Below are 12040 nucleotides of genomic sequence, written 5' to 3' on the forward strand. Positions count from 1 at the left end.
CAGGTTTTCTCATTACAGTGCCCCGTGGCCTGGTGGCTAAAGGTCTCGCTTTACACAGCGACGATGTGGGTTCGATTCCCAACAAGGGTAGAAACTTGGGCGAGTTTCTTTACACCGGTTGTCTATGTTCACCTATCAGTAAAATTGGTACCTGGGAGTTAGTCGACTGGTGTGGGTTGCATCCTGGGACAAAAACTGGCCTAATTTGCCCGAAATGCTCAGCATAACAAGCGGCTTTCTATATAGTAGTATGTCATTGATGTCAGCTAGGTCTGTATACCTTGTACATGTACCTGTAGTAAATAAAGATATTATATTATTATATTATCTCAATGAACTGCTTGACTTCATCCTGCAGTTCGAAAAACCTCATGAGCACCTTCCCGCGACTCAGCCACCGCACCTCACACTGATAAACAAGATCACTGTACTCAGAGTCAAGATCATTCAGTAACTTCTTAAACTGGCGGTTGTTAAACCCTCTGCTTTTGACAAAATTTATTAAGCAGCAACGGCTGTGCACAGAGATTTTTTTGATGTATGATGCAGTGGCATATAATTAAATCACCTGGATCAAGACTGAAACGAGTCAATTCTTTCTTGACAAATGCAATTAACACTTTATGCCAGCCAACCATTGCTGGAGCTCCATCTTGGGGGGGGGGTAATCCTCCTCATGAATGCTGGAAGCAACTTTAGTCTTGAGCACCTAACACTTACTGTGTTGTCTCCTAGAGTACTCGTGGCGCCCCTTCTTTTTATTGAAAGGATGTTGCATCTCCTGCCCAGCCTTTTGATTTCCTTCCTCTCAAGAAATATAATTCTCTATGCAAATATATTAGTCTATCTTGCCTAACTAGCTTTGAATTCTTAAATTTATGTATGCAAGTAAATTTACCTAAATTAGCCTAACTTTCTTAATTCACTGACATGTCATAGCGGAGCTTAGCCATGCTAGACTTTATTAGCCTCTTACACGTGCTTGCTCCACATCCACGTCTGAATGACCAGACAAGCTATTGTGTGGAAACTTATGAGGTGCACAACTAAGGTATCGCTGCTGACAGGGCTAATGTAAAATTAACAATCCTACCCTCGCAAGTTTCCCTTGTTTTACTTCTTTGCTAAGTTTTAAAGAGACGAAGCACTAGCTAGGTCCCACCTCTCCATGCACAAATTGGAACAAACTTAGTTGTTGTGGAGTCTGTCTGTAGCTAGATTCCCCAGTGACTATCCCAAGTTAGCTTGACCCCATGAAGCTTTTTATTCAATGGTCATGTGCAAGAGATGGTACCTACAAACAATTATGATGTTAGTAACTCTGGCATAAGGCCTAGGCTCCCCTAGATTTTTCGGGCTTCCCTAACCAGCATCAGCATATGTCTCAAGAGTTACTAACTTCTGGTACAATGCTCACAGGGCGTAATTTACTTAGCAAACTTTATTAATCTCTTCCCTAGGATGGGGCATTGCCTTGCTTATAACCCAATGTTCCCTAATCCTGCATTTACCCACATTAGTGTTCAGTGGCTACCTAGGTTACTGGGGCAAATACTAGAATGAACTCACAGGGGTCTGGCAAAGAGGCCTTTGGGTGGTATCTGCAGTCACTTCTCCAACTGCTAGATGCATATTTTGTTGGGCATTGTTCTCACAAGTGCCACTCGTCCCTCTAAGTTCGCCTTGACCAGAAGGAGGAGAGCGGATCATGTGCTTCACTCATCTCAGCATCCTGTTGAGTTGCCAGCTGCTCTCTTTTACCTATCAGCCTACTGTAATAATCCTAATAGTACTTAATAATGAATTAAGCCTCCCTAAAGTATTCCTAAGGCCTAAATCCCTCAAAATGCTAAGCTGAATTTAAGGTCTCATTCAGGTCCGTCTTGGGGATTAAGAAGATTAAAGGCACCGCACACTCCTAGGTATGCAATGTAAAATACTAAACATTTAATGTTTACTAGCCGTCGGTGGGGATTTTGGAGTCTCCACATATTTCCACAATTCTTGTACTTCATAGTATTAATTTAAAAAAAAAATATAATGAAAGACTACAATTCACCCAGAACAAAACGTGTCACGTAGCTCGATTGCTAGCACACTCAGCTCACACACTGAGTTCCTGAGCTCTAATCTCAGGTACGGCTGGAAAACATTAGGACGTGTTTACATAAGACACCTGCTGTCCCTGTTCACCCATCAGTAAAACGGGTACCTGGCTGAGTGTTAGGCGACTGGTGTGGGTCACATCCTGGGACAAAATTGACTTAATTTGCCCAAAATGCTCTGCATAACAAACGGCTTCCTATACAGTAGTGTGTCAGTGATATCAGCTAAGCCTGCACACCTTGTACATGTACTTGTATAAATAAAGATTATAATTATTATTAAATGGTGAGATTCATTATGGGTCTGTATCCATCGTGTGAAGTGAGACCTTTGCCTACCAGGCCACGGGCCACCTTACTATACTATATATATCAATTATACATTTTAACTTAGTAAATTATTTCAGTGTGAATACATGAATTTCAATACCTCCAGTAATTTAATACCTAAACATTATCATTACAAACAAAGAGAAGCCAGTAAAGAAGTATTTCTTATTTTTTTGGATTATTATATTGTTTCTCAGTGTAAAATTGTAGCGAGACAATCACACAGGAGAAAATAAATCATCATAGTCATAAACTAGAGTTTAGGTACTTAATGTAATAATGAATTACCTAATCTATTATATAAAAGCAAGATTTGGTATCGTAACTTGAAATTCTTTGTCTTGACATTTTAGGATAAAATGATAATCAAAATTGAATATGCCGATACTAAAAGAATCTAATGATAATATTTGGCTCCACTGTAGTTAATATATTCAAAGAAATGTCGCTGGATTTAAAAGAGATCTATTTCAAGTTGATGTCGATGTTTAATGGAACAAATGGCTTGGCAAGAAAAAAATAAAATGAAAATGTAGCATATTATTCATGCTGATGCAAAAGCTGTTACTGTCAGCCAATGGTAAGACAGAGATTTTAATAATTATGCTAAAAAATATCTGATCGTGATTTAAAATATTAATATATATATAACAATCATTTACTCTCTCACTTATGTATTATATTGCTAACTCATTAATTTGCTAATATAATTTACTTTATTTTGTACAGATATTTTTTATGCAAAATAGCAGCGAAAAAATTAAATTACGTGTTTAAATCTTTTGTATTACTATTAAGTAATTTATAAGTGATAGTTTTAGCCAACCCGAAATCCTTCGCATCACTAGGAACTTTTCACAGTAACTGCGGTAAGAAGTAACCCCAAAAATAAAATTTGACCTTGACTTTGACTTTGATTTGAGACAAAATGTTATCTATACAGAGGTGTGTGATGCAGCACAGTTTTGTCTCTGATCAGTGTTGGCATTTTACTCGACGATCTTATTCGACATGAATAACCCACAACACAGCAGGTCCCACGCATCTCAAAATCTTTTCAGATAAACACAGTACTGTTGAGACACGAGAAGTAAACACAGTGTTACTGACACATTGCAGGCATGCACTGGCCTTCTCACAAGCAAACACACAATGTGAAGTGTCAGCCTTCTTTCTAATGAGAGGGTGAATCATGTTTGTTTTGCTTGAATAGTTTCGGTATTTTACTGTTTTATCATAAGGTAAGTGATTAGAGGTTTAAAAGATTTTACTTACTTCTCTTGAGACAGAGGGTGATAGCGATGATGATGGAGATGAGAGCGATGCAGGAGATGACGACGGGCACGACGAAGGCAGGGTCGGTGAATACCTCGTGTGCCGACGACCCAGCACCTGAAGACGATCCCAGCATCCCACCCCCTGCCACAGAACCCAGCCCCTCCTGCAAGTGCTCTGCCACGGAGAGAAATGAATTGGTAAATTTTTTTCTCATAGTCAAGATAGATGCAAACGGAACACTAACACGTTCATCTTGCGATAGCAGAAATTTATGTTGGGCTATTCTGGTTTCCAGAAGGTTACCTGTTTGACCAATATATGAGAGAAGACAATGAGTGCATTGGATCTTGTAAACTCCACCAACTTTATTGGAAGGTGTGTTTTTAATCAATCTTTGTTTCAGAGTCCCAGTGTTTTTGAAAGTAACATTTATATTAAGCCTTTTTAATGCCTCATGCAGGCAAACCACACTCTCATTGTATGGTAAAACTAGTACATTTTCCCTGGCAATCACTTCCTTAGTTTCAGTCCTGTAGAAAGTCTTTCTTGCTGACATTAGTGCCTTCTCGACAAAATCACTAGTATATCTCAGTTTTGTGTCTATGTTGAATATCTTGCTGATTTCATCCTCTAAGTACTCTGGGCGAAAATCACATATGCTCTAACCCACAGGACCACTCAATCCTATAAGAATCACGCACCCAGCAGAACTAGGTGTTTTACCGTGATCCGAGGACATACGGTGGTGTGGGTGCCTCTGAGCTAATTTCATTCTACTCCCCGTTTAGTACCTACTAGCCTCTACAAGCAGTACAGTATATCACCAAATGGGGAGTAGAATGAAATTAGCTCAGAGGCACCCACACCATCGTATGTCCTCGTAGAATTAGGGGGATATAATTGAAGTGTTTAAATGGAAAACTAGAATAAAGAAAGTGGGTGTAAATAGCGTGCTAAAAATATCTAGCCAAGGCAGGACTCGCGGCAATAGTTTCGAGTTGGAAAAATTCAGATTCAGGAAGGATATAGGAAAGGACTGGTTTGGTAATAGAGTTGTGGATGAGTGGAACAAACTCCCGAGTACAGTCATAGAAGCTAAAACATTGCGTAGTTTTAAAAATACGTTAGATAAATACACGAGCGGGTGTGGGTGGGTGTGAGTTGAACCTGACTAGCTTGTACTAGTTGGTCTGATGCCGTGCTCCTTCCTTAAGTGGATGTGACCTGGACCTGACTAGGTTGGGTCAATGGCATAAGTCAGTAGAGGACTTGGACTTGCCTCGCACTGGCCAGTAGGCCTCCTGCAGTGTTCCTTCTTTCTTATGTTCTTATGTGTGATAATCTCAGGAGATCAGAAGTTTCTGAGATACTCAAATCACCCCATCTGACACCAACAATTATTCCATGGTCAAAGTCACTTAGATCATGTTTGCTTCTCATTCTAATGTTAATTCTGAGCAACAACTGAACCACCTAACTATGTATACATGCTTTTAGGCACTGAGGTGCTGCCACATGACTGAGTAGATATTTGCATTAAGGAACAGATGTATGTGTACACCTAATAAAATGGCCACTAAGTATATATTGTTTCTGTCAACTATGCAACTACTTTTTAAACAGCGTGTACAACATATCTCCTATTAACCAATAGATGCATTACTTCCCAACGTTTTATCATCATCTCACAAAACCCGCATCTGGTTTCCTTACGAACAGACCACCACCACTACCTTTAAGTAACTTAATATGTGACTGATTCCACTTACTTCCGGTGAGGGTGAGAGTGACGAAGGAGTACGTGGCAGTTGTCTCCCCTGCAGGGTTAGTGGCAGTGATACTTATCTCATAGGAAGTGGCAGGGAGGAGCTTCCCCAGTGTGTACTCTGTCTGCGTTCCTGCCAGGCGTCCGCTCACTATTAGAAGAAAGAGCAAATTATCAATTCCTAAACCACGTGTGACCTGCACATTCTGGCCTCACGTGTATAAAATTTGTAGACTAACACCATGTGTGGTACAATTTGGCACCATGTGTGGTACAATTTGGCACCATGTGTGGTACAATTTGGCACCATGTGTGATACAAGTGCAAACTGTAGCAGCAAGTGTTGGGTTGAAAGAGGGTTGCCTACATTCTTGTGAAGGGATATTTATCCAAGAATTTAGAGAAAGCTTCTTCCTTCCTTGGATTTAATTAACCTTGTCTCCCATTCCTCAGACGGTGTTGCACACCTGTGAGTTTAACACACGTGCATATCATTATTATTATTATTATTATTATTATTATTACCTTCCATTGTGAATACTTCTTGGTGAACACTGCGGGTTTAGTGCTTCATCAATAATATACTTACAATAAATTAGACATTAATCTGATTTCTGCACAGTTATTTTTCACACATCTACTCCCTATAGAGTTATTCTCTACACAATTCTTCTCTACACAGTTATTCTCCACACAGTTTTTAAAATAAATCAGTAAATTGGTCAGTAATAATTCCAGTGAAAATCTTTTGAGTAGAATAGACTATTGTAGAAAGTGTAAAGCAGATGAGAGGCCTCTCAAGTTACAGCACTGTAAGCAAAACTGGGAATGCACCTGCATATTCCAGTAGTCAATGAGTGTAGCACTTAAGCATCTGTATTGACGAAAAGTTTCGCCTGCTCAACAGACTTTATCAATTAAATGCAGAGGCACTTTTAGTACTGTAGAAGTAGGGAGGCAGTCTGAGTTGATCAGTCCCTTAGCTTTGATGGAAGATGGTCTAGACTGAGGGACTGATCATGTCAAAACACCCATCCATTTCTACTGTCTTTAGGATTGCAGTCACCAATGTATTTACCGACGAAACTTACTGAGTAGGCAAAACTGTTTGGCTATTAATCTGCTAATAGTTGCATGAATACTTTCCTAATTACAATTCATCAGTGTTGAAAATTTGAAGTTGATCTCAAGTTATAAACAAAATCGTTGGATGGAAAAAAAGTCAGGCATCGACTAAAGGTACTACTTAAGGGATGAACATCAAAATGGTATACAATACCGACAGGTTGGTAGGTAAGACACATAGGCAACAGTTAGGCAACTTTATTCCGAAACGTTTCGCCTACACAGTAGGCTTCTTCAGTCGAATACAGAAAGTAGGCAGGAACAGTAGAGATGTGAAGACGATGTAATCAGTCCATCACCCTTGAAGTCGTAGAATTTGAGGTTGTCAGTCCCTCGGCCTGGAGAAGTTCAGTTCCATAGGAACTGAACACCATAGACTATGGAACTGAACTTCTCCAGGCCGAGGGACTGACAACCTCAAATTCTACGACTTCAAGGGTGATGGACTGATTACATCGTCTTCACTTCTCTACTGTTCCTGCCTACTTTCTGTATTCGACTGAAGAAGCCTACTGTGTAGGCGAAACGTTTCGGAATAAAGTTGCCTAACTGTTGCCTATGTGTCTTACCTACCTACTTAAGGGATACCTAATTAATTACATATCCAGTCCATTTACCGGATAATGTGATATCACGAGGGTCAGTGAGTGATGATAGCAGCTGAGCCAACATGTTTCTCTTTTATCTAAAATTATAAACATGAAAGTTCAGTTGACCTCAAGGTTCCTAATAAGGTAAGTGTAACCAGGCTTAAATGTTTAAAGCCATTCATAACTCCTGGTTCCCAAGACTGTACCTTAGGGGAGAAGACAGCTCTTGTTAATGACGAATTATGAATTAACGAGTTTATAACAAACTTTGGGAATGGATAAGAGTTTTAAGTCCAATGTCTGGTGGCCTTTTTCTTGAGACAGAGGGGAAGGAGAGTAGTTAAGAGGTTATAGCCAAACTGGTCTCGGCTCTCTGCTCCAGAGGAGACAAAGGAAATTTTGAAATTCGACCCTTTCTTGAGAGGGGTCTGTTGGAACTTGTATGGAAGATGAAAGGAGAGTCTGACTTCTTATTTCTAGAGGATCACAAACACCTACTCAGAGAGGCTCACTGAAGGACGAGAAGGTAACTGAAAATGCTTAGTACCAAGCGCACCTACATTCCCAGTATTTTCATGATTAAGCTCCCCATTTAACTGAATATTATACTCTCCCCAGAAACCTTGTATGAATATTCCATATAATGAAGACATTATGTTTATTAAATGTTAATGAAGGGATGAGGAAGATACTTATCCTAGTACTAAGTGTTCAGTGCTTGACCATCACTGTAATAAATCCTGCCAACCATTACGTACCGCTCTGCCAGTCCCTCTGGCTGCTAAGTGTGAGTGTGATAGTGAAGGCAGTGATGGGACACTGTGGGTCCCTCCAGGCAGCCAGGTGTACATTAACGGCAGACATGTTGACTGTCAGCAGACGTTGTTGTGGTGGCGGGGTAGGTCTACTGCCCTTAGTACGTACTGTAATCACCTCGCTGGCTGCACCTGCTCCTGAAACCACCACGAAGACATTACTATCTGTGAAGGGCTCTTGATGCCAAGACCCTAACAACACTTCCATTCCTTGAATCAAGTCTGATTACCTCCTAAGGTTCTCTAACCAATTTTGCAATACGTTTTCAAGCAGTGAGCGTGAATGCATCACGAAGAACCCCACAGGTGCGTAGTGAAGTGTGCCCACATAGACTCTTGATCATACTAGCAACCTCTAAAGACACTAGGAATACTCTAGTGCAAAAGATGAGTCAGGAAATTCGCGGTAGAACTAATCAGGAGTGAAAACATTGGGAGAACTGAAGTAAAATACAGTGTTATTTAACTCTTTCATTACCGTGAATAATTCCACGAAACTCATGAAAAAGTGATGGTACTGAGTGACGGTGAAGTGCCCGGTGTGTTGCGAGTGAAAGAACACGAAGGTGCAACGACCCCGAGTGACTACTTTCAGCATTCTTCGATCAAGACATCGATATCGGCCTCGTGTAGCTCCAGCGACACAGGACTCCAGTTACAGTGAGTCAGACAGGTATTATTCCTCTTTCATTTACCCCTTTAAAGCACTGCAGAGTTTAGGCCAATATTAATATCATCATCATACCACTACTACCAGCATCAATGTCATCATACATCTACTACCAGCATCAATGTCATCATACCTCTCCTACCAGCATCAATGTCATCATACCACTACTACAACCATCAAAGTCATCATACCACTACTACCAGGATCAATGTCATCATACCACTATTACCAGCAACAATGTATCATACCTCCACTACCAGCATCAATGTCATCATACAAACAATACCAGCATCAATGTCATCATACAAATACTACCAGTATCAATGTCATCAAATAAATACTACCAGCATCAATGTCATCATACCACTACTACAACCATCAATGTCATAATACCACAACTACCAGCATCAATGCCATCATATCACTACTATCAGCATCAATGTCACCATACCACTACTATCAGCATCAATGTCACCATACCACTACTACAACCATCAATGTCATCATACCACTATTACCAGCAACAATGCTGTAATACCTCTACTACCAGCATTGTCATCATACCACTACTACCAGCATAAATGCTATCATACCACTACTACAAGCATCAATGCCATCATACCAATACTACCAGCATCAATGTTACTATAACATTATTACCAGCATCAGTGTCATCATACCACTACTACTAGCATCAATGTCATCATACTACTACCAGCATCAGTATCATACCACTACTACCAGCATCAATGTCATCATACCACTACTACCAGCATCAATGTCATCATATAACTATCAACAGCTCCAGTATTAGTTTGAGATTTTATTGAAGTGTATACAGGTGTGTTGAAGTGTATACAGGTGTGTTGAAGTGTATACAGGTGTGTTGAAGTGTATACAGGTGTGTTGAAGTGTATACAGGTGTGTTGAAGTGTATACAGATGTGTTGAAGTGTATACAGATGTGTTGAAGTGTATACAGGTGTGTTGAAGTGTATACAGGTGTGAAGTGTATACAGGTGTGTTGAAGTGTATACAGGTGTGTTGAAGTGTATACAGGTGTGTTGAAGTGTATACAGGTGTGTTGAAGTGTATACAGGTGTGTTGAAGTGTATACAGGTGTGTTGAAGTGTATACAGGTGTGTTGAAGTGTATACAGATGTGTTGAAGTGTATACAGATGTGTTGAAGTGTATACAGGTGTGTTGAAGTGTATACAGGTGTGAAGTGTATACAGGTGTGTTGAAGTGTATACAGGTGTGTTGAAGTGTATACAGGTGTGTTGAAGTGTATACAGGTGTGTTGAAGTGTATACAGGTGTGTTGAAGTGTATACAGGTGTGCTGAAGTGTATACAGGTGTGTTGAAGTGTATACAGGTGTGTTGAAGTGTATACAGGTGTGTTAAAGTGTATACAGGTGTGTTGAAGTGTATACAGGTGTGTTGAAGTGTATACAGGTGTGTTGAAGTGTATACAGGTGTGTTGAAGTGTATACAGGTGTGTTGAAGTGTATACAGGCGTGTTGAAGTGTATACAGGTGTGTTGAAGTGTATACAGGTGTGTTGAAGTGTATACAGGTGTGTTGAAGTGTATACAGGTGTGTTGAAGTGTATACAGGTGTATTGAAGTGTATACAGGTGTGTTGAAGTGTATACAGGTGTGTTGAAGTGTATACAGGTGTGTTGAAGTGTATGCAGGTGTGTTGAAGTGTATATAGGTGTGCTGAAGTGTATACAGGTGTGTTGAAGTGTATACAGGTGTGTTGAAGTGTATACAGGTGTGTTGAAGTGTATACAAGTGTGTTGAAGTGTATACAGGTGTGTTGAAGTGTATACAGGTGTGTTGAAGTGTATACAGGTGTGTTGAAGTGTATACAGGTGTGTTGAAGTGTATACAGGTGTGTTGAAGTGTATACAGGTGTGTTGAAGTGTATACAGGCGTGTTGAAGTGTATACAGGTGTGTTGAAGTGTATACAGGTGTGTTGAAGTGTATACAGGTGTGTTGAAGTGTATACAGGTGTATTGAAGTGTATACAGGTGTGTTGAAGTGTATACAGATGTGTTGAAGTGTATACAGGTGTGTTGAAGTGTATGCAGGTGTGTTGAAGTGTATACAGGTGTGCTGAAGTGTATACAGGTGTGTTGAAGTGTATACAGGTGTGTTGAAGTGTATACAGGTGTGTTGAAGTGTATACAGGTGTGTTGAAGTGTATACAGGTGTGTTGAAGTGTATACAGGTGTGTTGAAGTGTATACAGGTGTGTTGAAGTGTATACAGGCGTGTTGAAGTGTATACAGGTGTGTTGAAGTGTATACAGGTGTGTTGAAGTGTATACAGGCGTGTTGAAGTGTATATAGGTGTGTTGAAGTGTATACAGGTGTGTTGAAGTGTATACAGGTGTGTTGAAGTGTATACAGGTGTGTTGAAGTGTATACAGGCGTGTTGAAGTGTATACAGGTGTGTTGAAGTGTATACAGGTGTGTTGAAGTGTATACAGGTGTGTTGAAGTGTATACAGGTGTGTTGAAGTGTATACAGGTGTGTTGAAGTGTATACAGGTGTGTTGAAGTGTATACAGGTGTGTTGAAGTGTATACAGGTGTATGTCTTGGGCTATACTTGTGTACTATATTTGTTTACACACACTGAAGTACTGATCATAAACAAATTCTGAAATAAATAAACAGACTTTGTTTACAGTTTACACGAGAACTATAGACTCCAGGTACCTTGGTACCTGCAAACAGGTCAAGCTGGTACCTTGGTACCTGCAAACAGGTCAGGCTGGTACCTTGGTACCTGCAAACAGGTCAGGCTGGTACCTTGGTACCTGCAAACAGGTCAAGCTGGTACCTTGGTACCTGCAAACAGGTCAAGCTGGTACCTTGGTACCTGCAAACAGGTCAAGCTGGTACCTTGGTACCTGCAAACAGGTCAAGCTGGTACCTTGGTACCTGCAAACAGGTCAAGCTGGTACCTTGGTACCAGCCTGACCTGTTTGCAACTAATAGTAGCAGTAGTGGTGGTGGTAGCAGTAATAGTAGTATTACTAGTAATAGTAACACTAGTAGTAGTTGTAATATTAGTAATAACACTATTAGTAGCAACATTAGTAGTAATAGTGTGGCAGTACTAGTAATAGTAGTACTAGTAGCAGCAGCAGTAGTAATAGTAGCAGTAGACGTATAGGTGGCGGCGGCAGAAGATAATGAACATAATCATCATAATTTTAAAAATAAAGAACAGTAAAAGTATCGGTATTAGTCGAAAATCAAGTATCGGTATCAGTATCGGCAAAAATTTTGGTATCATCCCATCCCAAGTTACCGGGATGGGATCCCTGGTATGTGTTTACGAGGATGGGTT

General features: G+C 40.2%; 1 protein-coding gene across 1 annotated transcript in view; it reads right to left on the minus strand.

Moving 5' to 3' along the window:
- The window catches only part of LOC138854057 (uncharacterized), a 72859-nt gene extending 64636 nt beyond the window's left edge, over nucleotides 1-8223 (minus strand). Inside the window, exons 1-3 of the mRNA XM_070094794.1 lie at nucleotides 7952-8223; nucleotides 5483-5629; nucleotides 3711-3887 (exon numbers count right to left, since the gene is read on the minus strand). Of these exons, the coding sequence (XP_069950895.1) occupies nucleotides 3711-3887; nucleotides 5483-5629; nucleotides 7952-8216 (589 nt within the window). The 5' untranslated portion in view covers nucleotides 8217-8223. The remainder of the gene's footprint in view (nucleotides 1-3710; nucleotides 3888-5482; nucleotides 5630-7951) is intronic.
- Between the last annotated feature and the right edge of the window lie 3817 nt (nucleotides 8224-12040).

The sequence above is a fragment of the Cherax quadricarinatus genome, chromosome 48 (assembly GCF_038502225.1).
Source record: "Cherax quadricarinatus isolate ZL_2023a chromosome 48, ASM3850222v1, whole genome shotgun sequence".
In the NCBI taxonomy this organism is placed as follows: Eukaryota; Metazoa; Arthropoda; class Malacostraca; order Decapoda; family Parastacidae; genus Cherax; species Cherax quadricarinatus.